We start from the raw sequence: 26,880 nt of genomic DNA, 5'->3' as shown, positions 1-26,880 counted from the left end.
TGTCAGTCACAGATAACTTGGGGTGAACTGCTGTAATCTCCTACCTACGATCAGTTTCCCAGATATTTTAAAAAGTAGGAATAGAAAGAGAGGGAATTTTGAGAAAGAGGGCATTTTAGGGAACCTGGAAAAACCACCTAAGATGCTGAATAGCTGGGTGTGGTATGAGCTAATGGAAGAGGGTTCTGAAAGTGAGAAAGCAGAGTAGCCGGTGTGTGTCCATGGCTGGGTTGGCTGGCTGCATGCCACGAAGACGGTCATTGCCAGGGCTGATGTTAATGACGTCCTGTGAACTCCCATACTTCTTGTTTTAAAGGTCTAAAGTTAAGGGTTGGAAAATTGCGCTTGGTTGTATAAGGCATAGTAGTTGTCTACGTGATGCAGAAAAGCCCAGATGGAATGTGTGTCTCAGAGCACACACTGTGAGAGGGAGCCTGCAGGCCGACGGCTTCATTCAATCCCCACAAAGGCTTGTGCGGTGAGTCTCATCTCCACTTTGGAAATGAGGTTCTGAGAAGTAAGTCACCCCCTGAGCTTCACTGTGGTGATGCGGCAGCACTGGGATTCAGTCAGTGCTGGGACTCTGCCGGGCCCTCTGCGCTGCGCTGCACGCTGGGCTCCCACCTCTGCTAGGCCCTCAGTCAAGCAGTGCCTGCCTGCAGGGCGAAGGACACCCGCTTCTCCACACGTGGTGAAGTTTACTGAGTCGGTGAAAAAGCCTGCACTGAAAAATGCTTTAAAAATGTCTTTTTTCAACCTGGCCAGGGTGGCTCAGTTGGTTGAGTGTCACCCAGTACACCGAAAAGTTGCTGATTCGACTCCTGTTCAGGGCACATACCTGGGTTGCAGGTTGGTACAGAAGGCAACTGGTCAATGTTTCTCTCTCTCATCGATGTTTCTCTCTCTCCCTTCAGCTCCCTCTTCCTTCTCTCCCTAAGCAGGTCCTCAGATGAGGATTAAATAAATGAAATCCTGTGACTACTTTAACAAAACCTAAAGGAACCCAGCTTCTTTACTGCTATGCACAGCTACTATTCCAAACACTCAATATCTCACTGTGGGGAGAACTTGGGTAAAGTCACTCCTGTAGTTCTCTGGCTCAGTAATTTCAACAGCCATCATGGGAAACGTATCATGTATGCGGAACATTTTGGGGCCTCCAATCTCTAAACAGTTAACTCAATAACAGTCCATCACCAGTTACTTCATTGGCTTTAAAAGGAACGCAGTTCAACTTGGGACAACATGTGTGCTGAAGCACAAACACACTTCTAACAAAATGCTGAGTGACCACAAGACAGAGAAATCCTATGAACAAGCAACGTTTTTCATATGTTTTAAAAATGGTGGGAAATGTCTGCCTACATTTCATTGCTTCCTTTATGTTTTTATATTTATTTTATTGATTGATTTTTTTTTGGGGGGGGGGAGAGAAACATTGATTGTTTTTCCACTTGTTTATGCATTCATTGGTTGCTTCTTGTATGTGCACTGCCAGGCAATCAAACCAGCAACCTCAGTATATGGAGATGATGCTCTAACCAACTGAGCTACCTGGCCAGGCCCCTTTATGGTTTTTAGATAGGAGATGAGAAATTGGGAGGGCTGACTCTCCTCTCAGTCCCTGCTTCCTGCTGGAAGATACTCCTCTAATTCCCTCCAGACCCCAGTGCAGGGAACAAACAGGATCCTACAGGGCGGGTCCCATGAGAAAAGACTTCCCCTGGCCACCCCTGTGAACTGGGGCTGCGCTACTCCTTGCACTCAGCTAGGGGCTGGGTGATGGGGTTTTTGCTCCAAAAGTTCTCTAACCCTGGAGCTGCCTGCCTCCCATGGCTGACCCAGGTCTTCATATAGAAAGAGAGGGTGAGGAGGGTCTCCTCAAGGATCCCACATGGCAGGAGGTGGCTACAGCAGGAGTACTAGCTGCTCAAGGACACTCCCCTGTTTATAGGAGGCAGGAAGAAACATCGGAACAACTGGTGAACTCCCCCTTGGGTGGCAGGACAGCAGCTGACTGGCAATGCCTTTTCCACACGGAATGATGCAGTGTGTAGACTTTTGTGTCTGCTTACTGAAAAATTCTGTATCTTAATTTAGTTGGTGATTAACAGGTGTAGTATGAGCTAACACTCACTAAAATGCCTCTCCCCACCCACATGTAACCCTGTTAACACTGCCATTCCTGGGGCCTCCTCCTCAACCCTGGGAGTGGGTCACTGGAGCTGTGGGGCCACACTCTCTCAGGCCAGGGACAGAGACGCAGGATTCCTGCCCCGTCGAGAGGACAGTCTCCTCCCCACATGCACCTGTCACTCCCCTGCTTCCTACCCTCTGAAAGAAAAGAGAAAGAAGGAAACTTATGTAGATTTTTTAAAAGTCAACATTTCTCACTAGCTGCTCTGATTCTGTCAATCAACTTTTAAATGTTAGAACTTGGGAGTAATAAGCGGTGGAAAGGATTTACAGAATTCGGAGTACAATGTTCACGGCCATCTAAGCATCACAGTCACAAACAGGAAACAGCCCTCATGTTTTGCAGCAGGGTAAGAGGTAAACAAAGTGCGGCCTGCACGCACCGTGGAATACTACTGAGCAGCAAAAAGGAACAGTCACTGATTTACAGTACTATGGACACATTTCAAAGATGGTGCTGGGCAACAGTAAGCTGACACAAAAGTCTACACACTGCATCATTCCACTTACAGAACATTCTGAACCAGGCCTAGCGCAGCTATGGTGAAGGAGATAAAAGCAGCAGCTGCCTGTGGCTGGGCAGACCGGAGATGGGCTTGAAGGAATTTGAGAAAAATTCTGTATCTTAATTTAGTTGGTGATTAACAGGTGTAATATGAGCCAACCCTCACTAAAATACATATGTGTAGTTTACTATATGTTAATTATACCTCCATTTTTAAGAATCTGGGAAATTGTTTTAAATGGGTCCCTAAAGATGAGGCCAAAATATCCAGTCTCTTCCTCCTTGCACTGGTCCTCCAGTGGCAGGAGGCAAAGGGGAAGAGATTCCTGACAGAGGAATCCAAATAACGGATAAACCTCACCAATGAAGCGTTTGCACACTCCCTGCAGTTTCAAAGTCGATCTCTAGGTTGAGCTCAGAACAGAGTGAACAACTCACACAGTTGCTATTTCAAGGCCTTCGGTTCTTCATAAACATGGTTACGGGTCATACGTCAGTCCAAAACAAGAGCTGTTGCAACTGTACCAAAAGCAAACAAAACAGTCCCCTACCCTTGGTCTACATGCCTGCATCAAAAGGAAGACTCAGCACTTCAATCCTGCCTCCCAGGTGCAAGGGTGCACCAGGCAGAACTGGAGCCCAGGGCTGCCTCCGCAGCTGGCCACAGTGTCAGGTCAGCCACGTCACGTGTCAGCCACATCCCTTAATCTCTCGCTCCAGCTGTTCGGTAAGTGAGAGGCAGGCCCCTCCTGAGGAGGACTGCTGCCCGACTCAGCTCTGACATACCTAAGAGTCCAGGGGTCCTCAAACTACGGCCCGCGGGCCACATGCAAATACAAATATTGTATTTGTTCCCGTTTTGTATTTTTACTACAAAATAAGATATGTTCAGTGTGCATAGGAATTTGTTCATAGTTCTTTTTTTAAACTATAGTCCGACCCTCCAACAGTCTGAGGGACAGTGAACTGGCCCCCTGTTTAAAAAGTTTGAGGACCCCTGCCTAAGACGCTCAGCCCATAAACCTGCCACAGCCTCCTTCCAACTCCCTCCCTCATAAAGGGTGCCCATAGACACCCCCACCCCTGTTTACAGCCACCTTTTCTCTTTACCTGCCCCCTTCTATCACCACCTGGATTCCGACCACTTCAGCCACCTTCACTTGTGGACAAGATGGGTGGGAAGCCCTCTTCCTGTGAAGGACAGAACGCCTGTGTTCTAACCATATGGACCTCCTCCCTTCTCCCTGACAGGACTCTGTGGTGGGCTGAGTTATGTCCCCAGCAAGTTCTGGTGAAGTCCTCGCCCCGGTGACACAGAATTTGACTGTATTTGGAGGTAATTAAGGTAAAATGAGGTCATAAAAGGGGAAATCTGCACACACAGGCACATGGAGAGGGAAGATGAAGTGAAGACACGCAGGAGAAGGCTGTGGGAGCTTCGTGGCTGGGGTGATGCATCCAGAAGCCAAGGAATACCGATGAACGCACAACCTCCAGCAGCAGGAGAGGCCGGAGCCCGACCTCCCTCAGAGCCTAGGGAAGGGCCAATGCTGTGCACACCTGTCGTCTGAGAGGGTCTATTTTAGTCCACGTGGTCGGGACTTCAACATCAACAGCACAGACTCCTGCGGAGCCCTCTCTGTTCTCGCCTCACACTGAGCACCATCCTCTTATCTCCTCCACCACAGCCAGTTTCATCTTCTGAAAATGTGGAAGCGGGTGTCATGGAAAGAGCATAGATTTTGGAGCGGGGGTGATGCATTTTAGAATGCTGATTTGACCAGCTATTAACAGTGTGTCCCTGGCCAAGTTTCTCAGCATCCTGGTCTCAGTTTCCTCACCTGCCGGATGCTGGTGACGGGACTGCCTGGTCGGGCCACTGCAAGGGTGAAACAAGCAGCCTGCTGACAGCCGCCAGCATGCAGCTGGGATGGGAAGGGCGCCTGGGACATGCTGTGACAACCCTGCTCAAAAGCCTTCAATGGTCTCCATCACCTGCCAGGGGAAGTTGGGCTTCTCTTTGGAGAACAGTGGGCTGTGTTGGTAACTTACAGCACCTCCTCTCCCCTGTTCTGTTCTACTTGGAACCCTGTTTTGTGCAGGCCCCCGGCACCCCACGTGACTTGGAGGAAGGAGCCCCATCTACGATGCACACGTGGCATCCCCTGGTGAGTGGTATCAGTCAGAGGACTCACCTCCAAGGAAAGGGAGAAGACCGGTGTTCCCTTTGCCAATGCCTCTTCTCCAAGTCTGAGGGCAGGGGTAGCAAATAACCCCCATCAGGGGAAGCCACCTTGTAACTACAAAGAAGTCAGCATTTGTTATGGGCTGAACTGTGTCCCCTCAAAATCCCCCGCACCTGAGAATGTATTTGGTGACAGGGCCTTTGGAGAGGTAATTAAGTTAAAATGGGGTCATCAGGGTGGACCCCAGCACAATATGACTTGTGTCCTTGTAAGAAGATTGGGACACACTTGCAACAGAGGGAAGGCCATGTGAGGACACAGGGCAGAGGTAGCTACCATAAGCCAAGGAGAGAGGCCTCAGAAGAAACCAGCCCTGCTGACACCTTGATCTTGGATTTTCAGCCTCCAGAACTGTGAGGAAATAAATTTCTGTTGCTTAAGACACCCAGTCTGTGGCTTTGTTATGGCAGCCCAAGCTGAGAAAGGCCCAGGACAGTGACAGAAAGAACTGTGGAGTACAGCCTATCCTATCTCTGGACTTCCAGAAACATTACATGTATTTCTGTATATTTGTCACTCCATTTGATCTGAGGTTTTTGGCTATTTGTAGCAGACAGCATCTTAACAGACCTCCCCCAGCTTTCAAACCCTTCACACTATTGTGCATTCTCTCCTCCTAACTAGAACAAATGCTTCCTCTTACTTCTTCCCATCAGAATACCTACATCCTGGTTATTCCCAGCTCAGCCTCCACCCTTCCCATCACCATTCTTTTGCTCAATGCTTCCCTCTTCCCTGTATGCTCCCTTTCAGCCCATCTCTGTCCACCAGGACCACCCATTCTTTAGGCACAACTCGTAGGCTCCTTCTCCCCTGCAGCTCCTGACACAATGTTTTACACATAGTAGCTGCTTAATAAACATCTGAATATTACACACGTCTCTGGGTTTTTCTTCTGTGATATTTTCCCTGCATACATTTTTAACTATTATATGAAATTATGCCATTATATTTGCTACACAGGCTCAAACAGGTCAGCTAAGAAAGATTGCTGCATGTCATTGTCTCCCCATCCTAAAAAAAGAAAACTGCCTTTTGCAGATTTAAAAACCTGTTTTCAGTATGATAATCCACAAGTCTTTAAATTTCCTGGTAACCTTCCATTTATTCAAGGTCATTTAAGTTTCCCAAAAGTTGCTATTGGTAATGAGATTCATAACCAAGGTAGTAGTTTTGCTTTCCTTTAGTCGTTTACCTACGAATCTGTCAAAACAGAACTAGGGTTATAAATGGGGGAAACAACATGGCAAATGAAAAGTTAATTAACTAGAGAAATCACAGCTTATACTTAAACCACAATTAAATTAAATTCAAACATGTTATCAACAGACACACTAAAACAAACAAAAAAACCCATACCCTCATAACCTTGATGATATCCATTACTGAAAAGTTGCTTCCTATGAGACTTACCAGACAGAGATTAAAAATAAACCTTCTATTAAAATGAAATAATCAAAAACCCTACTCTGGAATGTAGATTTGCTGACTCATCATGCAATACACCTCCAGAAACTACCAGGCCATGGATAGGCCCCTACAAAACCGCATCACCTTCTTGAACTTCACTCCCTCTCCCTGGATGACTGATAGTCGAAGCATCTTTATCTCCCACTCAGAAGTTATTTCTGAGTCCCCACAAGGCACTCTGCCCAGCCCAGAACACTCAGCTAGTCTCTCCATCTATACCAGCGGTTCTCAATCTGTGGGTCGTGACCCCTTTGGCGGTCAAACGACCCTTTCACAGGGGTCACCTAAGACCATCCTGCATATCAGATATTTACATTACAATTCATAACAGTAACAACATTACAGTTATGAAGTAGCAACAAGAATGCTTTTATGGTTGGGTCACAGCATGAGGAACTGTATTCAAAGGGCCAGAAGGTTGAGAACCACTGATCTATACCCTTGATAGCTCTGTATGGGGAACAACACGAAAATCAGCACAACCCTCAAAAAGAAACCCAAGTGAGTGGACAGACAGCCGGGGCTGTGAGCATCTGAGCGGGAAGAGTGCACATCGCTGGCAGCCCTGCCTAACACGTAGTAGGCACACTTACCCTCAGCGGTGCGTGCATTGTCATTGGAGACATCGCACTCAGGCCACGTGGGCCTGTGCCCAAGGGGGACGCCAACCCTGATCTGTTCCTCAGCAAACATAAACCAGGCTCATGTTTGGCTCTGGCCACTAGCTCCTGGTGGCTGGGTCTCTTGGGGACTTCTCATTTCCAGCTGCTGAAAACACTACCAAGCCACCTGAAGAGGAATTAATTCTGGAAAAGGCTAGTCTGACAGAGAGACGTTTTTGACGTCCAAATAGATGTTTCCTTTTCAAGTGACCAAGCATTATTCTAAGCAGAGGTTCAAAGGACCTACTTTAATGAGTGATGTGGTCATTAACAACATTCATTTGGACATAAACATCCTAAGGCAGCTTTTTGTAATGTGCTTCCTTAGGTAGACTACATGTGCCCACGGACACTTGGTTTACACCATTAGTGTCCTTAGCAATCCATTTCTTCACAGCGGGCAAGGGGACTGGGAATGTGTCCGGGTGACTCTCAGCACGATGAGCCGCCCTCTGCAGTCTGAGCCTGCCCACCACTCTCCCCCTGTGGCGTACAGAGCAGCCGAAGGCTCCTGGGCTGACGACCCCTGGCCATCTACCAGGTGTGGTTAGAAAATACGATGAACTTTTACATTAGCCTAGACCAGGATTACTCAAACTTGGCATTCCACGTTTTAAGCTGGGTCACTCTTTGCTGTGGGGGCTGTCCTATGCATTATAGGATGTGTAGCAGCACCCCAGTCTCTACCCTCTAGATGCCAGGAGCTCTCTCCTCCTCAGTTATGACAGCCAAAAACGTTCCCAGACACCAAAAGCCCCCTGGCTGCATGGAAATCCTCCAGAGGACTTTTTAAAACAACTGCCACAGGTATTTCCCACAGTTCCCCAGCTGACCCATCACTTCTGTCCGCAGTCCTAGTTCAGACACACCAGTTCAATGTGGAGCTCTCAGAGGAAGAAGCAGCTTTGTGACTTGAAGTTCTGAAAACCAGTGGCTTAAAGTAAGGGCACTCCTTTGCCCAGTATGATTTCCCGTTTGATTCGTTTCTATTTCAGATAAATTACATGGCTCTTCTGAGTCTTCAGTAATTCACTGAAATTTGACTTTAGGTTTGAGTTGACTTAGATTTCTGTCCTCTTCTTCCTATTCTTATCATCCCAGAATTAAATCAGCAACTCTTACCTAGAAGAGAGCAGCCCCTTCACCACCTCTCCGCCTACACCCCTCACGAAATGTTAACAAGAAAGCAGAGCTGGGGACTGAGGTGGAAAACAGGGACTCAGGAAAGGCCTGAGGAAAGTGATACGCTGGCAAGAAGGAGAGGTAGATTTTGGGTTGAAGGAACATCACTGGCAAAGGTCAAGTGTTGAGACCCAATCGGGGCTGGAGCACAGGCTTCCGGGTACAGGCGTGATGGGACCGCTGCAGGGGAGGCAGGAAGGGTAAGGATCACGAGGGACCTAGAAAGTCACCACGCAGGCCCCACTTCATCCAAAAGGCTACAGCGAGCCAAGTTTTCTGAAGCAGGAACGTTAATAGAGCCACTCAGCTTCTTAGGAGCAAAACACTGAACTTGAGGTGGGGGTGGGGTGGGGTGGGGTGGGGTGGATAAGGTCAGAGGCCAGATAAGAGGCCCAGCCCAGCAGGTACCCAAATACTTAGCTAAGCCTTGGGTTTCAAGGAAATATCAGGGTCACAGAACAGAGACTGGGGGCCGCTGCACTTAGGGTGTGAGCTGGAAAACCGGAGATAAGGGCTGAATTGTTCTCTCACCCAAAACCCTCATGTTGAAGTAGTGACCCCAGTACCTCAGGATGTGGCCTTATTCGGAGATATGATCTTTAGGAACCTCAGATGCTCCTGAGGTAATTAAGGTAAAATGAGGTCCGTGGGGTGGGACCTAATCAAACAGGACTGGTGTCCTTGTAAGAAAAGAGTAGGATACAGACACATGCAGAGGGAAGACCCTCTGAGGACACAGAGAGAGACGACACCCATGAACAAGCCCTGGGGAGAGGCTTCCGAGGAACCAACCTGCGGACACCTTGATCTCGGACTGCAGCCTCCAGAGTGTGAGAAGTAAGTTTCTGTGGTACTTGTTTCAGCAGCCCAAGCTGACTGATACACTGGGAACTACCGCAAGGAGGTGAGTGAGTGAGTATTCAGGCAAGAGATTGGGACGAGTGGCCAAGAGGCAGAAGGGAAATCAAGAGCAAACACACTCCCCTGTCATAAGGAGATAGTCGAGGCCTAACCAGTCACTGTCAAGGCCACACCGAGGCCGAATGAAACCACTGACGCCGTCCTGAGGGACCCAGCATCAGGTGAGCCCCACACGGTCTGGGGTGCAAAGACCATTTGGGGTGGAGACAGGAATGGAAAGGACTGAAAAAGGGCCTCATCTGCCAAGGAGCCGACAAATGCTACGAAGGGATGGTGCGGAGGGGCAGGGACCTGGAGGAGGACCTAGGACCCAACCCCGAGGTCCATGGTCAGTTCCTGGGGGTCGGTTTGATGTTTCCCCAATGGGCTATGGAGCATCTGAGGTTCCTAAACTAAGAAACAACAGAAGAGACAGGAGGACATGCTCCAGCCCAGGCCCCTGTCCGCTGGGGCTCGGTGCCCATCCACCTGTGTCCTCAGCTCCCTCTCAGCCTCTGCATTCGCCCACAGCACACAGGTGAGTGGGGGCCTTTCCTGAAAACCACCTGGACAAGCCCCCTCACCACTGTGCGGGGGAAGCAGCTGCTGCCCTCTCCTCCACTGGTCTGTGCTCCGGGCAAGCACCAGCTGTGCCCAGGTTCCTGCTTAGCTGGCCACATGGTCTCTGTGCTCCAGACAGGTCAGGCTCCCCTGATGCTCGGTTCCTCAGGACAGCCTCAGCGGTTTCAGGTGACCTCTGTGTGGCTTTGGCAGTGGCCGGTCAGTCCTCCACACTCCTTCGTCTCTCTTGACAGGGGAGTGTGCTTGCTCTTGATTTTCCTTCTGTCCCTTGGCCACTCCTCTCCTCCCGGTCTCCTGCCTGAGTCCTCCGTCACTCACCCGCTTGTGGTGGCTCCCGGTGTATCAGTCAGCTTGGGCTGCTGAAACAAGTACCACAGAAACTTATCCCTCACAGTTCTGGAGGCTGGAAGTCCGAGACCAAGGTGTCAGCAGGGTTGGTTCCTTGGAGGCCTCTCTCCTTGTCTTGTAGGGTTGTCCGAACCCCAGCCCTCCTTTGGGCCAGTTCACATGCCGTAGCATCCTGCCCCCCTCCCGCCCCACACCCTCAGTTCCCAGCCCTTTATGTCTCAGCTCATCTCATACTGCCCTGGAATCCTCCACTTACTAAAGGTCTCAGCTATACCACTGGCTCCTGCTCAGGGCAGAAGCGATATATCCATCTGTCACCTACCCAGAGCACAGCAGAAGGTTTGCCACAGAGCAGATGTTCTGAGAGAAAAATCAGGGTCAAGTGCTACACAGGTGGCTGCAGAAATCACCTGACAGCGGGGGAGGAGGGATGGAGGGGTTGTATGTAGCTATCTTCAAAAAGTCAGACAACACTATGTCAATAGCAGCATTATTCACAAGAGCCGAAAGGTGGAAGCAACCCGAGCATCTGCTGATGGGTAAATGGGTGAACTAAGTGTGGTCTAACCATATAATGAGATATGTTCAACCTTAAAAAGGAAGGGAATTCTGGCACATGCTACTACATGGATGAACCCTGAGGACATTATGCTAAGTGAACTAAGCCAGTCACAACAGAACAAATACTGTATGGTTCTACTTATATCAGGTTCCTATAGTAGGCAAATTCACAGGGTTAGAAAATAGAATGGTGGCTGCCAGGGTCTACGAGGAACGGAGAATGGGGAGAGCAGAGTTTCAGTTTGGGAAGAGGAAAAAGTTCTGTGGATGGATGGTGGTGTTGGTTACACAACAATGCGAATATACTTAATGCCACTGAACTGTACAGTTAAAAATGGCTAAGATGGTAAGTTTTATATTACGTGTATTTTATCACAATTTAAAATGTCTCAGTAGGACACAAACCTTTGTGTTAACTGCAAGAACTCATGTGTCTCCACTGGAGAGCAGTGGCGTTCCGCAGCACGTAGCAAGCAGGGGTGCCCAATTTGTAAGGCATATTTTAAACACACAGAGAGAAAACAGCTTTTAATCTAATCTGGGAGGAAACACACTGTAGTACAAACTATGATGCTGGGCGCATAACCGTCCATAATTTAATATGAGCACTGGGATGCTTGTGGTTTTTTAATGCCGGCATCATCGCCTTGTGTTTATTCTTTAAGTGACACTAAGAAATAAAGTGTGGTTGTTACCTAGTAGAATTAAATTATATAAAGGACTGACCCTCCTTCCCACTTTAAAAAAAGGCTGATAAACATTTAACTAGCATTCCTAATGACTTAACATTCTTTACCACATGCTCCCATGACTCAGCTCTTCGGTTCACTCCTCAGATAAGGAAACCGCTGGCTCGCTTCAGGAGCAGCCTTTTCAAATGTGAGAAGGCGCCTGGCTCCTTCAGGCACTGTAGGCCTCGCGCTAACTCACAGTGCAAAACAGCACGTGGTAGGCCTATGGAACATTCCCTGAGAAAAACAGGCCCATAAGTATGGGTCACTTTTACTACCAGAAACCTAGAGAAAGATACAAAGCACAGCAAAGCTTTGTAGTGATGACAACCTGTTCTGTGGCCGATGGCAGGCTGGGGGTCACAGAAGCAGGGCCCGTTCAGAAGGGTCGTGGCTTCGTGCCAGGCTGTCACTGTCTTGACCTTGATAATGTTTGAACAAGGGGCTCTGCCTTTCCATTTCTCACTGGGCCCCTCAGCTCTGCAGCTGGTCCTGATTAGAAGGAAGGTTTGGAAACCTGCAGGGGGCAGGGGTGGAGGGGAATTTGCCAAACTGCTTCAGTGACTGCCCAAGGGCTTGTTCCAAGCTCCTGCAGTGATGGGGAGCTGATAACTAAGGCCATCTATAATTTTTTCCAGAAAATAAGCATCAGAAGGGGTATTCTTGCCAATTTCATACTAAACGTAAGCAGTTTAAACAGCCAGGTAAGTTACATGCTGAGTCCTTGTGAAGAAAACGAATACTTTGTGTAAAGCATTTAAATGTCAAATCATCAATATTCAATTATTCTTGCTTAATTGCCCCCCAAAAATCCTAATCCCCTTTTACCCCATTGAAGACCAGCTACTGTCCCATGGCTTGAAGGGGACACACACACACACACACACACACACACACACACAGCCCCAGGTAGCCCAGCACATTGCTCTGAAGCCTGCCTTTCACCACCCCAGCCCAAGCTGAACATCAGGTTCAGTCCAGGAACCTGGAGCTTGACAAAGGAACACTGGCCTCCATGCTGGCCATTGCTGACCGGGGCCAGGGAGTAACAGCCACAGACAAAGGCAGCCTAGAGGGGAAGGAGGCCAGCTCTGGAGAAGGAGATGAGAGGAGAGCAGACGTGGCTTCTGGAAGAACGAGGGTTGGCAGCAGGGCTCTTGAAGATGCCTCCCCGACACACACATTTTCTGATCTCAGATCCAACCCTAGGGTTCCCTATGCAATCATTCATGCATCTTCCCAATATGTTTCTTTTCCGTTTTATTTATGTAATTTGAAATTTGTTTTCTGTACTTGTAACCTAAGAAGAAATGTTGGATAGGGTATATACTTCGCAAATGGATGGCCTGGCGGGCCGTAGTGTTGTTCTATTACAGCAACGATTTACTTCAGAGGAACTCCACTTAAACCAATCAATAACCACTGCCCCCTTCCCAGAACGTAGGCCTCGGCAATCTGTAAGGCACTGTTGGGAGGAGGTCTGCCTGTGGGTAATGACCAGCATTGCACAAACACTGAGCAAATGAAAGAACAAAACTACTAAATCCCAACTCAGTAAAGATCAAAGTCTGTAGACTAGTGAGATCAAAGGCAATGCTCTCCCACAAAAACCCAGCAAGAATAGCACTCCAGGTGGGACAGGGCCGCTCTGAAGGGGGCCCCTCACTCTGAAGTTAGGTCTCTGATCCCTGCCATTACAGCTCAAGGTTATCATCAACTCTAAAATGCCACTTTCTCTCTGATTTTTCCCAACTTCTAACCAGTGGAGCTCTCTGGTCCTCAGGGCCTTGGCCCCCCAGGAAGGTCCTTTCCTTTCCAGACCCTCTCAGCGCCCTGTGGCTGGAGACCTGTTTTGTTTTCAGATGAGAGCTATGAAAACAGACCCTTTCAAGGGTCTTTTAGACAAACCCCTGCAGGTCTGTGGTTCCGGATCCAGATGTCTTGTCTTAATGGCACACCTGGCTCCCACACCATCAGTTTCTAAAGCAACGGTTCCCAACCTGTGGGTCTTGACCGCTTTGGGGGTCGAGTGACCCTTCCACAGGGGTCGCCTAAGACCATCGGAAAACACATATATAATTACATATTGTTTTTGTGACTAATCACTATGCTTCAATTATGTTCAATTTGTAACAGTGAAAATACATCCTGCATATCAGATATTTACATTATGATTCATAACAGTAGCAAAATTAGTTATGAAGTAACAACGAAAATAATTTTATGGTTGGGGGTCACCACAACATGAGGAACTGTATTAAAGGGTCACGGCATTAGGAAGGTTGAGAACCACTGCTCTAAAGGAAGGTGACAGACACCTAGGAGCTCCCAAGGAATAATCACCCTTCCAGGTGTGGCCCGTCAGCTCCTCCCCACTGAGGCACTTCTCAGATGACTTAGCCAGCCCTCACCCCAGGATGCAGGAAGAAGAGTCTGAGATTCCCCAGGTGCCTCCTGTTTGCCAGGCTCTCCCCAGCTGCTCTCCTTCAACCCTCAGGACAGCCTTCCAGGTAAGGTGAGTAATGACCTGGTTTGCTCATGAGGTTCCTGCAGCTCTCAAAGGTGAACTGGTCATGAGCAGCTCAGTCAAGACTTGAACCCACACCTGCCGAACTGAAAACTCCCACTCTTTTCATAACATCAAGTTTTCAGGTGGGTTCAGGCATTTATGATGACATTGTGGGTGAAAGACCAGGAAGACACACCTCCAGTGGGGGATGGACAGACACCATTCTTATCACACACAGTGAGTGCTATGACGAAGGGACAGCTGGTGCTGGGGGCGCCGGATGAGGACTGAGCTAATCTGAAGGGTGAGCAGGAACTATCAGCTGAAGGAAGGAGGAAAGGTGGTTCCAGGCAAGTGGGAAATGAAGGCAGAAGGAGCAGAGGTTAGAGAAATCTGCCCAGAGAGGCGGTTTGCACAAACCCACCCTCACAGAGCCACAGTATAACTAACTGCACCTCCCCCTGAAGTAGCCAGCCCACAGAGTTATGGGCAGGAGACCGCCTCTGCTGGGCTAGTTAAAAGGAACAACCCTCTCCCCTGGGGGCAGGGGCAAGAATGCCCTGCAGGGTGAGGAAAGCTGGATTCTAACCCTAATCCTGGTGGCTTTGGACAAGTCACAGGCCCTCCCCTCTCCAATCCTCAGACTTCTCATCTATAAACTGAGGACTTTGGACTAGAAGATAATGTATGTCATTAACAACCTCTTTACCTACACCAGGCATTTGGCAAAGGTGAAGCTGAATGGAAGTAAATTCTAGACCGATGGTTTCCCGTATCAGTGCCTTTCAGCCTTGTGGAAATTTAATTAGCATCCTCCCCTTGTGAGCAGGAGGGCAATGGAAAACACTAGAACACTCCACAGCCAGTGCTGTTTGCTATCAACAGACCTGGGATCAGGTTCCAGGCCCATTTGCCCAAAGTCTGGTCTGGACCTGCAGCCCCAGCATGCTTTCCACAGCTCTTCCTCAGGACCCTTCCTTGGGCCAGGCAGTCTCCTTTCAGCAGCCTAACAGGCCCCGTTTCCCAAGGAACCTTTGGTCCAGCTGCCTCTACCCCTCTCAAATGCCCCCTTCTTCCCCTCTGCCTACCTGCATAGCCCCAAGTCTCCATCGCAGGCACAGGCTGGGTCCTAGGCCCTCTGCTCACCCCACAGGCTCTCCCCTGCTGCCCTCCATCCCATTCATCCCTCAGCTGGCTGAGTTCATCTCATGGTTAATAGTCTTATAAGCCAGTCCTCCCCATGTTCCCAGCTACAGAGCCTTCTATCAATCCCAGGTTCCTGCACACCACAGGGCTCTTGCAGATGCTGTTTCCTCACTCTGGAAAACACACACACACACACCCCTCTTGTGCATTCCTCTCCTACTCAGAGCTCATCTCCTGTTGGCTTCACTCAGAGACCAGTCAGTCTAGGCAGGCTCTTCTAGTTTCTCATTCTCCTTTCTTTCCACACATTTAACTGTTTGTAATTAAAAAGTTACTATTTAATTTATTAAGGTTTATCTCCCTCATTAGTCTATAGGCCCTATAGGAGTTGAACTATCTATTTCCGCCTATCCCCAACACACAATGCTTGGCTCAGAATAGGCCCTCATATCTATGAAAGAAGAGGGGAAAAGGAAAGTTGTTTTTTTTTTTTTTTTTAAGGAAAGTTGTGGCCCAGGGTCAAGCTCAGTGGGCTGATAATTCCTTAATAACTAGCTTTCTGAAGAAAAAAATAAACCCTGTTGTGCCAATTCCCATGCCTGTCAGTGCTCCCACCACAGCAGTTCCAAGCCACCAACACGATGTTCCTGAGTGTGCACACTGGCGCAGGGTTTGGAGAAGCCAGGCTGGCTCCCACATACCACTGGTTTGTGGCGACCCCAGAACTGACATTCAGAGAGTCCAACATGCTTTTAACTGACATCAACTTTTGGTTCAATTCTACTTTGGACCAATGGCCAAAATGAATTGAGACTTGAAAAAAATACTAAAGACAAAAAAAAAAAAAAGATGCTTTGCAGCTAGTTCAGAACAAGAAGATGAAAGGGGGTGAGACCCACTGCACACAATGAGCTGTCTCCTAAAGGGAGATGGAAAATGCTGCTCAGCGACTGTTTAGCTTCCAATCTTCCCATCAGTGAGGGCCTCTGACACATTCAAGGTTTAAGACATTGTTATGAGCAAGGGAAAGCCTGCGTGAAATGCGGTTATATCCTCTGGCCTAGTATTTATTTTCCTTTCTAGCAATTTAGCCTAACAGCTCAGTAAAAGCAACACGGATCCCTGCAACACCAAATTAAAGAGGTACTGAGGTCATAAAACTATTAGAAGAAAACATAGGTTTTTCCCCTAACATTCCAGGATTAGGGAAGCCCTAAATCAAACACAAAATCCAGAAACTACTAAAAAGAAAAGATTAATTCATTTGACGCTATCCAAACCCAAAGTTTCTGCCTAACAAAAACACCATGAACACAATCAAAAGTCAAACAACAAACCAGGGAAAAGCATTTATTTACAAGACATCCAAAAGGGTTAACTGACTTTGTGCATAAAGTATGTCTATAAATCAGTAAGAAAATAACACTCCCCCAACATGCATACACATGAAGCCAAAACATGGAGACAGTTCAAAGACAAGGAAACACAATGGCTCAACCAACTTCAGGGAGATGTTTAGCCCCCTCAAAGCAAGACAAATGTAAATCCATACCCATGACCAAATACAACTTCTCGCATATCCAGCCAGGAGACATTTAGCAATGTGGTTAACTCCCTGGCCCAGGAAGGATTGCAGGGAGGAAGAGCACCTGACACATCCCTGACGGAAGTGTAACTTGGTAGTAAGATCTCTGTAGAGAGCACTTAGACAACATCTAGCAAAATAAAAATGCAGCCCACTTTGACTCTCCACTGCTAAGAATTTCATTTGTGCCAGGATTTCATTCTATATTGTATATTAGCCAAGACTGGAGACCACCTAAATGCCCCCCTTTTAGGTGACTAATTAGATAAATTATGACCCAATCATACCATGGAATACTGTGCAGACACAGAAAAGAATTAGGGGCTCTCTATGCATCCATCCCCAATATAGGCAAAAAAGGGGCAAAGAACAGTGTATATAATGTTACTGTTTGTGAGAGAAAAATATATAAATGAAAATACACTTTGAATATGTCTGGAAGGATATATAAGCAACTGGTAACCATGGTTGCTTCTGAAGAGTGAAACTGGAGGCAGAGATGGCAAGAAATGTTACCCTACCATCTGCTTTCCATACCACATGCATGCATTTTTTATTAGTCAATTTCTAAAAATAGGTATGCATAAAGATGTTCCCTGTTGTGTTGTATATACTACACGAAGTAATTAAAACACCATTAGCATGACCTAACAGTGGGTTCTTTTTTAAATATTACTATTGCAATTAAATTGTAATTATTTTTAATCCTAATTAAATTGTACTGAGTCACTTTATTGTCTTGAGTACCAGAAAAAGAATACAAATTACTTCTCGGGATATTTAAACAACTCTCAGGTGTCCTTACAGAGTAAAAGCTAGCAATCTTTGAGAATTCATGGAGAACAGAAGAAACAGCAGACGACTGGAGATAGACAAGCATCCCAAATTTCATTTACAGAAAAAGAATGGAGCTTAGAAAGTTTAGCTGACATTGACTTTTTGCAAAATTCTAGTAATTATTCAAAGTAAGTGGTGAGCATTAGAAACCAGTAAGAGTTCGCTCAGAACGATGCGGAATAAACTATGCAAGTTATTAAGAAAAATATTTTAGAATCAGCAGGGTTGATTTTTTTACCTGGCTGAGTAAAATCTCAGAAGTACCTGGCCGCTGGGCTGCACAGGGGCTGCTGGTGTGGGTCAGGGAGGCCAAGCAACCCCTCCTCCCGCCTCAGTTCCCCCAGAAATGTCCTCTAAGTGACTCTGCAGGAATTTATTAGGCTTTTCTTTCCAGGAAGGCACTGACAATATCTTCCAACATGACTAGGAGATACAATACAGAGCTATAAGTGACATCAGGAAGTTGAACACTGGGCCCTGGCCCACTCAAGTGTGCCCGCATCCACTGATTTAAACTCCAAAGAAATGCTCAGTGTTAAGACTGGCCTCAGATTACTCAACATTCTTAATGAAAGGAAATATATGCCAAAGGTTTTGAAACTTCATAGGGCTACACAAAATAAACTTGGTATTATTATTGTTGCTTTTGTTGTTGTTGTTACTTTGAAGGCATGACAAGTTCTGGAACAGATAACAAATACCAAGGACCAAGGCAAAAACAGAAATAAAAAAGATCCTAATAGGAGAGATCTAATAACTCAAAAACTATTCAGATGAAACCTATCTTGTGCAACATGTCACACAAGCGTAGGCTGAGAAAGCCCTGGCATAGTATAATCCCATAAAGGTTTGGTGACTGTGGACTCGAAAGAGAAGCATGTGCTAAAAGCCTAATGCATCAACTGTAGGCTTCATGCATGGAGGCAGTGTCCATTCTTCCTTCCTCCTGGTTAGAAGACGCAGGGCCTGCAGGCTGCGTGCTGGGTGCCATGCTGAAGAGACATGTCCAGTGGAGCAGTCAGCACAGCAAAGTCTGTCATGTATGGCAACAACTGAAGCATCTGGAGATGTCTTAGCCAGGAAATAAACTATGGACCTGGGCATCCTCCACCACCTGACTATGTATTACATGAAGGAAGAAGAATCCTTCAGAGGGACAAGTTGTACACATGGGCATGAGAGGAACCCAGTTCTAATCACCAAAAAACAGGCCCCTCTGCAAGGAAGAGTAACTATGAAGCGGGCTGCCTGGGCAGGGGCTCCCTTCCCATCCTGGAAGAGAGACCCACATACTGGATCTGATTCAGGAGGGGAGAGAGGCCTGAAGGCCTGAAGATCTCTTTTAACTATAATAACCTGGGATTCTAACTGGCTTGACAGTTTCATGTCTAATGATAAAGACATTCCGTGAGGCTTATTTGCAGGTATGATGGGAGTCAGAAAAGAGGACACAAAAGGCAACCTCTCAGACCCTGATCTTTCCTCCACTGACAGAAGACAAATCTTCCACTTTTTCTTCTACTTACAAAGCACACAAGCACCTGACCCCTAGAACTCAGCCCCATCACAGGATACCTTCCACGTTTGTACATCTGATAGTGCACAGACAACAGAGGAGAAAGTCTGCCTGGGTACGGGTGCCAAAATGTGCTCTAAAAGCTCTTTAAAGCATTTGTTATGGAACAGAACACTGTGGAAGGACAGTCCTTTATTTAGATCTTGTTTGTGTGTGAGAATCGATATGAGCCTGCTAATCTTTATCTTACAAGAAAATGTGTGTCTAACTATTGTCCCAGAGTCTTCTCCTCCCAGTCTTGCTTGTCAACTCTATGTCACTGTGACTTATCCAGCACTCCCAAACACATTGCACACATTAGTGCCTTTTTTTACCCTTTTGAATGCTAATTTAGAGAGAATTTCCAGCTCTCCAACATGCCTGCATAGCCTGTATTCAAGAACTATTTTAGTTCTCTCCTCCCACCATCCATGGGCAAAGTGTGAATAGCTGTTCCTGGATCCCCAACACTAAGTTAATGACAGTCTATCCCACCTCCTAACTTTTGAGTCTGCCCTCCATCTGACCTAGGAGAGAGCACCCTCCTCTCACATTTGCTTTGATCTATTTTATTCTTCCTCTCTTTAGAAGGGGGCTTAGAGTATATGAAAATGTTGCCAAATCCTTACTTTCACAGAAATACAGACTATTAAAATAATCATTGTTAATTTCCCCATGCTGGTCAAAACAAAATCCAAATATTGCCCTCTATCAATGGGAAACAGAATCACAGAAACACCTTTGGGGAGGCCAACCTCACTGGGGGGACCGGGGTGTCAGGGTGAACTAAGTTGAAAGGATCTTCCCTATTTAACAGCTAATCCAGACAGTTCCCACAGGACAGATCATTTCTTGCCAAGATTAAAACAAGGGTTATGATGATGTAAGAGTTTCATCTTACACATCTGTGAGCTACAAAGTTTACTAACACACATTTGGGGGGGAAATACATGCACATTGGTTATCATAAACTATTAAATTTCAGTCTCACATTTAAACAAATCATTTAAAACTGCCCAGAACTGCCCAGAAGAGGAAAAGGTATACAATTACTTGGAAATGCAAATTAGTTATTTAAAAAACAAATAGGGCAAAAACCACAAACTGCTTGACAAACTGGCATAAGATATCTCTTATATGTTAAGAAATCCAGAAAATTACAGATGTCCTGGGCACTGATTTTCTAACATTGCTCATTCTCCATTTTTATGCTGGCCACACATCTCTCAGCAAACACTGCTCCATTCCAATGAAATACCTCTGCTAGAGGAGCTCCAATGGACTGGATGCAAGTTGCAAGTTCAGCTAAAGTTGATCAGGGTCCCAATGCCTCAGATAAAGGCAGCTGCTATGTAGGAGCATGGGGGTCCCTGGGTACCAAAACATTCTTAGTGTCCTTCCTATACTCCATGATGTTTACTATAGTCCTGAGAAATCACTAGAGGGAACAGTTGGGGTGGCTAAGTCTAAGGCCAAGTATGCCCATCTTAGGAGGAGGCTGAGCCTGGGAATGGGGGGAAGGGAATTTTCAAAAGCTCTTTGCTTCTCTGGCTACAACTTCAGTGCCTTAGTGGGCTTTAGCCTGTTTCCAAAGCAAGCAGGAGATGGCTAAGGCATCTGGGAACAGGGCGCTATGCTCATGGATAGATAGCGCTTCATGGCAGTCATAGCGATAGCTGGCCAGGCGGAAGAGCGGAGCCCCGGGCCTGGAACCGCCAGCAGAACTTGAATGAGGCAGGGCCTCCAAGGCAGGCTTGGTGACAGGTCAGAGGCCTTACCCTCCACCGGTCACTCCTGCCCTCATGAAGGTGACAGCCAGCAGGATGGGAGAAGGAAGCTCTAGTCTTTTGGGGGAGGGGGAGACTCTTTCCCTACGTGCACTGGGGCAGAACTTGGGGTGCAAATTAGGCGAGGCTACCGTGCCCCCTTAGAGTTAGGAGGCCCTGTCACTGCGGAGGGCGGCAAAAAGCACTCGCTTCAAGTCAATGCATTTGTTTGGGGGACAGGAGGCTATTACGTCAATGCGGGATGCCTATACACACAGGTCAGCATCACTTCAGGGACTCCATCCTTCGTCCCTGGTTGCCTTTGCTTAGACCTCGGTATATAAGGAGAGGACGGAGGTAAGGGTGGAGGTGACCTAGGAGTGAAAGGGACTTAGGAGAAGGACACGGGGCCGGGGCGGTCGCGGCCCTTACCTTGCTGACCACGTTTTGGACGAGGCCTGTGCGGATGCCATAGTTCCACGCGTGGCAGTCGCAGTTAGAGGCGTTGTCCCCCTTGTCCGGAGGGGACCACAGGGGTGGCGTGTCGCCCCTGTCCGCTCCGCTGCTGTTGCTGAGGTTGCCCGCGGGCCCCCAGGCGGCCGTGGAGAAGGAGGTGGTCGGGGGGCTGTTCCAGTTGGCCCCGTCGTAGGCTCCCCACCGGCCAGTGGAGGTGACTCCCGCCAGCTCGGCGCCCTTGCCGGCCTCGCGGCACCAGAAGTTCGGCTGGTCCAAAAGGAAGGAGTCCGAGAACTGGCTGAAGCCGATGAACAGCGCCGGGATCCAGGTGAGCAGCACGAGGGTCTTCTGGTAGCCCCCGCCCAGGCCCCCGAGGAAGGGCAGCACCGACCCGTCGTAGTCCAGCAACAGGAGGCTGGGAGCCGCCGCGGAGTGAGGGCCGCCGCCGGGATGCGGGGAGGGCAGCGACTGGATCTCCCCGCCGCTGCTGGGGCCCGCGCCGCCCCCGAGGGGCACCGAGGCCGCCGCGTCCCCGGGCGGCAGAGAGCCGTTCTCCTCGCCCAGGGGTGGCTGCCTCCCGGGCCTGCCGCCCGCTGCCTCGCGCCGCCGGTCTATCGCCATGGCCCGGGCCCGCGGCGCCCGCAGAGGCGCATAGAGCGCAGCGGAGGCTCCCGCGGGCGCCCCGGGCAGAGCGCGCCGCGCCAGGCGCCCGCCGCCGCCTCCGAGCAGGGCCCGCGGCTCGAGGGAGAGTGCTGGCCGCCCCGGCGCGTCAGTCCGCCCCCATGGCACCGGCGCGGACCCCGCGCCCCGGGCGCTGCGGCCCCGATCGGGCGCCGGGCAGACGGCGGGCAAAGGCCAGTCCTGGCCCTCAGCCGCCGCCGCTCATCGGCTCTGCGGCCCGGCGCCGGCGGCCGAGCCCGCCGCTCTCCGCTGCTCCGCGCCGGCCGCGGGAGGAGGAGGAGCGGGCGCCGCGCCTCAGCCGGCCGGCTTGGCGCCCTGCGGACGGCGGTGCGGGCGGTGCGGGCGGCGCGGGCGGCGTTCCCTGCTCCCGGGTCCCCGGGATGTATTTATCCGACCGCGGAGCCTTCCGGAAGCCGCGAGCTCGGGTCCCAACCTGCCGAGCCGGCCGCGCTCTCCAGCTCTGCGAGCCGACCTCCCTCCTCCTTCTCCCGCTCTCCTCCTCCTCCCCTGCCCCGGCCCGCCCCTTCTCCCCCCGCCGAGGTGGAGGTAACCGCGGCACCTGCTGCGCCCGGTTCCTGGGCGCGAGCGCCCCCTCCAGCCGGGATGCGCCGCGCCACGCCGCGGGATCCACGGGAGGCGGGCGGGCGGGGCAAACGGGACACTCCGGGCCCGCCTATCCCGAGGGTCCCCTGCCGGTCCCCCTCCCGCGCCGGGTGGGCGGGGGAGGAGAAGGCGCGGAGCAGCTGGCGCGGGTGGACTGGGGATCCCAGAGGAGTCGGCGTGCGCCCAGAGCGTATGAATGGGGTTGTGTTCCCTGCTGAGCTCCCGCCTCGGCGCGATGCCCCCACCCACCCGGCCTGTGCCTGGTCTCGGTGACCTGTGCTCGCCTCAGAGATGCCAGCCGCCCACCTGCCTGCATCCCACTCCCGGCCGCGAGCCCAAGGGTCGCCAGCATTCGGGAGCAACCCTCTCTCCATTTTTCAAAGTATACGCATATAGTTGATTTTCGTGTCCTCGGTGGAGGATCAAGGGGGCGCATTTGCCAGTTTCAGGTCCTCAGTAACCAGCAGCGTGGATCACCCACTGCCGACCGCAGCAGTCACTCCCAAATCGCCATTTCTTCCCTACTCCCAAATGAATGCTATACAAGTAAGATGCTAGAAGTCTGTGTTGCCAACATAATGACATATACATAAACATTAGCGGTGATGGTATTCCCCACACCCTCCTCAAGAATTCACGTTTCAAACGCCGAACGCTGAGTGCACAGGCGCACAGTCTGTATTCTCTCACATGAAGACAAGCCTTTCCCTCCTCTCCCTGCTCCAGCGCCAACCTGGCCCAGCCGGCGGCGTTATATAAATAACACCAGCCCTGCGGCAAACGGCTACATGAGCATTATTTCCTTCTGCACCCATGCACGGCTGAGAATGGGGCGGCACCTTTCACCTCAGCATCCCCACTTGTTGGACACATTTCATACTCTGAAGTTTATGGAAGTCTTGATAGAAGAATCCATTTCCAGTCTTATTGGGGGTTGGGGGGGGGCGGCTTTGAAATAAATGCTTTTGCTTTACAAAGGATACAGTCTAAGCTACTGAATGTATTCTTTTGCATTTCCATTCTTTGTTTACTACATATTTAACCTGAAGTTCTTTTTTGTTATGGGCAACATGTGCTACTAGGTAAAATACTGGCACATGCAAGACAATTCTTTCTGAATGCTGCCAGTGGGCTGGGCCTTGGGCAGAAGGTGGTGGGCCTTCCTGCTGAGAAGGGGAAGACTGAACACACCAAATCTCTAATAAATTGGTTCTCAAGACCTGCTCGTATTTAAAGAGCAAGGTGATAGGGCACATTGTGCTGGCAGTATTGCTTTATTTTCAACTTCGCTTTATTGACTTGACTTTTTTCTTCCCTCTCCTCACCCCATTCGAAGATATTATAAATGCAATGTGTTTACCTCCAGACCTGGAACAGAGAAAGTGATCAGTAAATGTCAGCCATTTATTATTACTGCCACTGCTACAATTACTATTATATACAATCTGCATTTCTATTTCAGATATAACTTTAAAGATATTTATTTGCTCTTCAGTGGCCTGTTACATCAGAGGTCTATCTGTGTTTGGCTCTGCCCCCTTACCCATTTGTTGGATTATAACATTGCAAAACAAGCATGACCTTGATGGCCATTCCAATCATAATCCTATATAATAAAAGGGTAAGAAGCAATTGACCCCAACAGCAGAACGACTGGGAATGACTGGTCACTATGACACACACTGACCACCAGGGGGCAGACGCTCAATGTAAGAGCTGCCCCCTGGTGGTCAGTGCGCTCCCACAGGGGGAGCTCTGCTCAGCCACAAGCCAGGCTGACAGCTGCCAGGTGGTGGTGGTGGCGGGAGCCTCTCCCGCCTCCTTAGCAGCACTAAGGATGTCCGACTGCAGCTGGCAAATGCACATCCCCCAAGGGCTCCCAGTCTGCCAGAGGATTGTCTGACTGCCAGCTTAGGCCCAATCCCCCAGGGAGCGGGCCTAAGCCAGCAGGTGGTCATCCCCCGAGGGGTCCCAGACTATGAGAGGGCACAGGACGGGCTGAGGGACCCTCCCAAGTGCACAAATTTTTGTGCACCAGGCCTCTAGTAATATATAATATGAAGCTTTGCAGGGTTGACTTTCAAATACACACTGTCGTTCAATCCTCCCAGGACACCCAAGAAGTGGGTCTTCAAGATAAGGTTGTGAGACTATCAGATCAAAGAGGTAGCCCACAGCAGAGCCATGTAGCTGGCTTTGAATCCAGATCTTCTAATATGACTCAAATTCCAGGTTTTCTCCATGTCAACGTGAAGGGACATATTATAATACCATTGGGAAGAGTTTGAAAGGTATCTGTCAATGTGCATTTTTAGGTGGGAGAAGCCCTGGCTCTGGCAGGGAGTTTCTTTGCCAAGCTGTTATTAGTCCTTGTCCCCAAAAAGTGGTAAAAATCCTCAAATGATACATTCCTAGAATTTGAGGACATTCAGGAAAATGGTCCTCTCTGAAGTGCAAGCTAAAGGAATCAACACAAAATGTTTGTAGTGAGCCTTCTGCAGCACCCACCCAGGCGTTGTCACTAAGTTGCTGGTTAGATGAGAGGTTTCCCTAAATCCCTCTGGGATCAACATGACCCCCAAATCTAGCCAAGAAGATTAAAAGGTAACCAATTTAAAATAAACTAGTCTTCAATTCCTTAAGACATACCTCCAGTGACTTCATTGAGGGACCTAGAGCAAAAGGAGACTTTAGGAAGAATTCAACACTTTGATAGCCTTGAAGATTTAGGTTCACAGGCTCCTTTGGGGAAATCAGTCATCACCTGCTATTGCATTACCCTAGTCTACTTTTCTGAGTGGTAGCTACCACTAAGTTCTAGTTTTCTTGTTTACTTATTTATTTACTACCTCCCACCTCTAGATAGGTACCTTGTAGTCAGTTGTATTTCTGATGCCTAAAACAGTGCCTGGTACATGTAAGACACTCAACATCTATTTGATCAAGTTATCTATCAGAATCCTATAACTCTGTTTACATTGATTCTTAAATCACCAAGCGACCTTTTCATATTTGTTTAAGCTCTCAAATATAGTGCTCAGATCAGCCAAAAATGAGAATAAAAATGAACTTGACAATTATATTCCTTATTATAAATAATTGTGCATAATGGATTGGCTCCCAGTATGAAATTATTGTGGGCAATTATTGGCTTGTAGGCAGTAGGCTTATAGGCCAAGTGCAGCTCACAGAATACACACAATCTTTGAAGAAAAATGATTGCCAGCATTTGAAAATCAGGAGATTGAACATTAAAACACACACACAGCAGAAGCTTCCACGCCTGGTCTTTGCAGGGCCACACTCCCTGGAATGCAGTAGGAGGACAGGTGTTCTGCAGTCCTCTTCCAGCATTCATCTCTCAGACATCATTTGTCTGGCCACCAAAGGCTTCTGAGTCTGTGACCCCCAATTTGTGAAAGTATCCTGAACTCGCTGATCTCCACAAAGAAGCTGAGCCATTCTCCTTTCCTTTGAAAACATATTAAATAACCTACCAACTTGTCATTTCCTAAAAAATGAAAGGATAGAAAAAAGAAAGATGCAACCTAATCCCCAATATACTTAAACAGGTTTATTTCCTTGGAGATAACAGAAATCAAAAACATTAGCTAAAGTTAATAGAAACCTAATTTCAAATCCTCCATAATTTTATAAAGTTAGTTCCAAGGAATTGGTGTAAGGGTTAACTAACCTAAAATTACAAACTTAGTCATAGCAAATTGATTTCACATTGGTCTTACCTGTATGTTCGTACTTTTTGTTTATACTTGAAATCTAGGCAGATACCACATTTTAGACTATTCTGTATCCTTTTTTTTATTCTGACTGCAGCTTGATTTCTTTCTTTCAAATATTTATTTGAAAAGTAGGTTATCTTGATTTTTGGAGGAAAATGTGATATGAAATTACTTCAAACTGAGTATCCATGAACATTATTTACATCAGCCTTTGACTTTTGGAATGTTAACTCTGACTTTCTAACAAGGAATTTGACATTTACAAAACCTATTATAAACATAAATGGAAAAGCTGCTTTAGTTCAGTGGCAAGAGTAATAAAAATGTCACATAATCTAGCCTAAGGAAACCTACAGTTGATGTCTTGAGAAAAGCTACACATCTGTACTAATCAAATTCACCCTCCTGATCAAAAGGCCAACTGGAAACAGATAACAAAATGGAGATAAGATGTCTACATAAAAGTTATTCAAATGTAAATGTGATTGATAAGGCTCAATCACTTTTAGAAGCTTGCTCAAATTTTAATCTAGAATTGGATGCTGGCTTTTGTTTGCTAAAAAATCACAGATGTCACATTTGCTTTATTGTGCTTAACAATGTTCTTTGTCTCCCTCCC

General features: G+C 48.2%; 1 protein-coding gene across 33 annotated transcripts in view; it reads right to left on the bottom strand.

Annotated features, from left to right (window-relative positions):
- SLC22A23 (solute carrier family 22 member 23) overlaps positions 1 to 21,886 on the bottom strand; it is a 189,745-nt gene extending 167,859 nt beyond the window's left edge. For all 33 annotated transcript variants that reach the window (XR_004974193.1, XR_004974194.1, XR_004974196.1 and 30 more), the window contains exon 1: positions 21,214 to 21,886. Coding sequence is in view for 25 of the 33 variants with exons in the window: in XM_036351009.1 (XP_036206902.1) it covers positions 21,214 to 21,858 (645 nt within the window). In the remaining 8 variants the exon portion in view is untranslated. The remainder of the gene's footprint in view (positions 1 to 21,213) is intronic.
- Between the last annotated feature and the right edge of the window lie 4,994 nt (positions 21,887 to 26,880).

Source organism: Myotis myotis, unplaced genomic scaffold (genome assembly GCF_014108235.1).
Source record: "Myotis myotis isolate mMyoMyo1 unplaced genomic scaffold, mMyoMyo1.p scaffold_m19_p_2, whole genome shotgun sequence".
NCBI classification, from domain to species: domain Eukaryota; kingdom Metazoa; phylum Chordata; class Mammalia; order Chiroptera; family Vespertilionidae; genus Myotis; species Myotis myotis.
The sequence above is the reverse complement of the archived record's forward strand: the minus strand, read 5'-3'. Positions and strand labels throughout refer to the sequence as shown.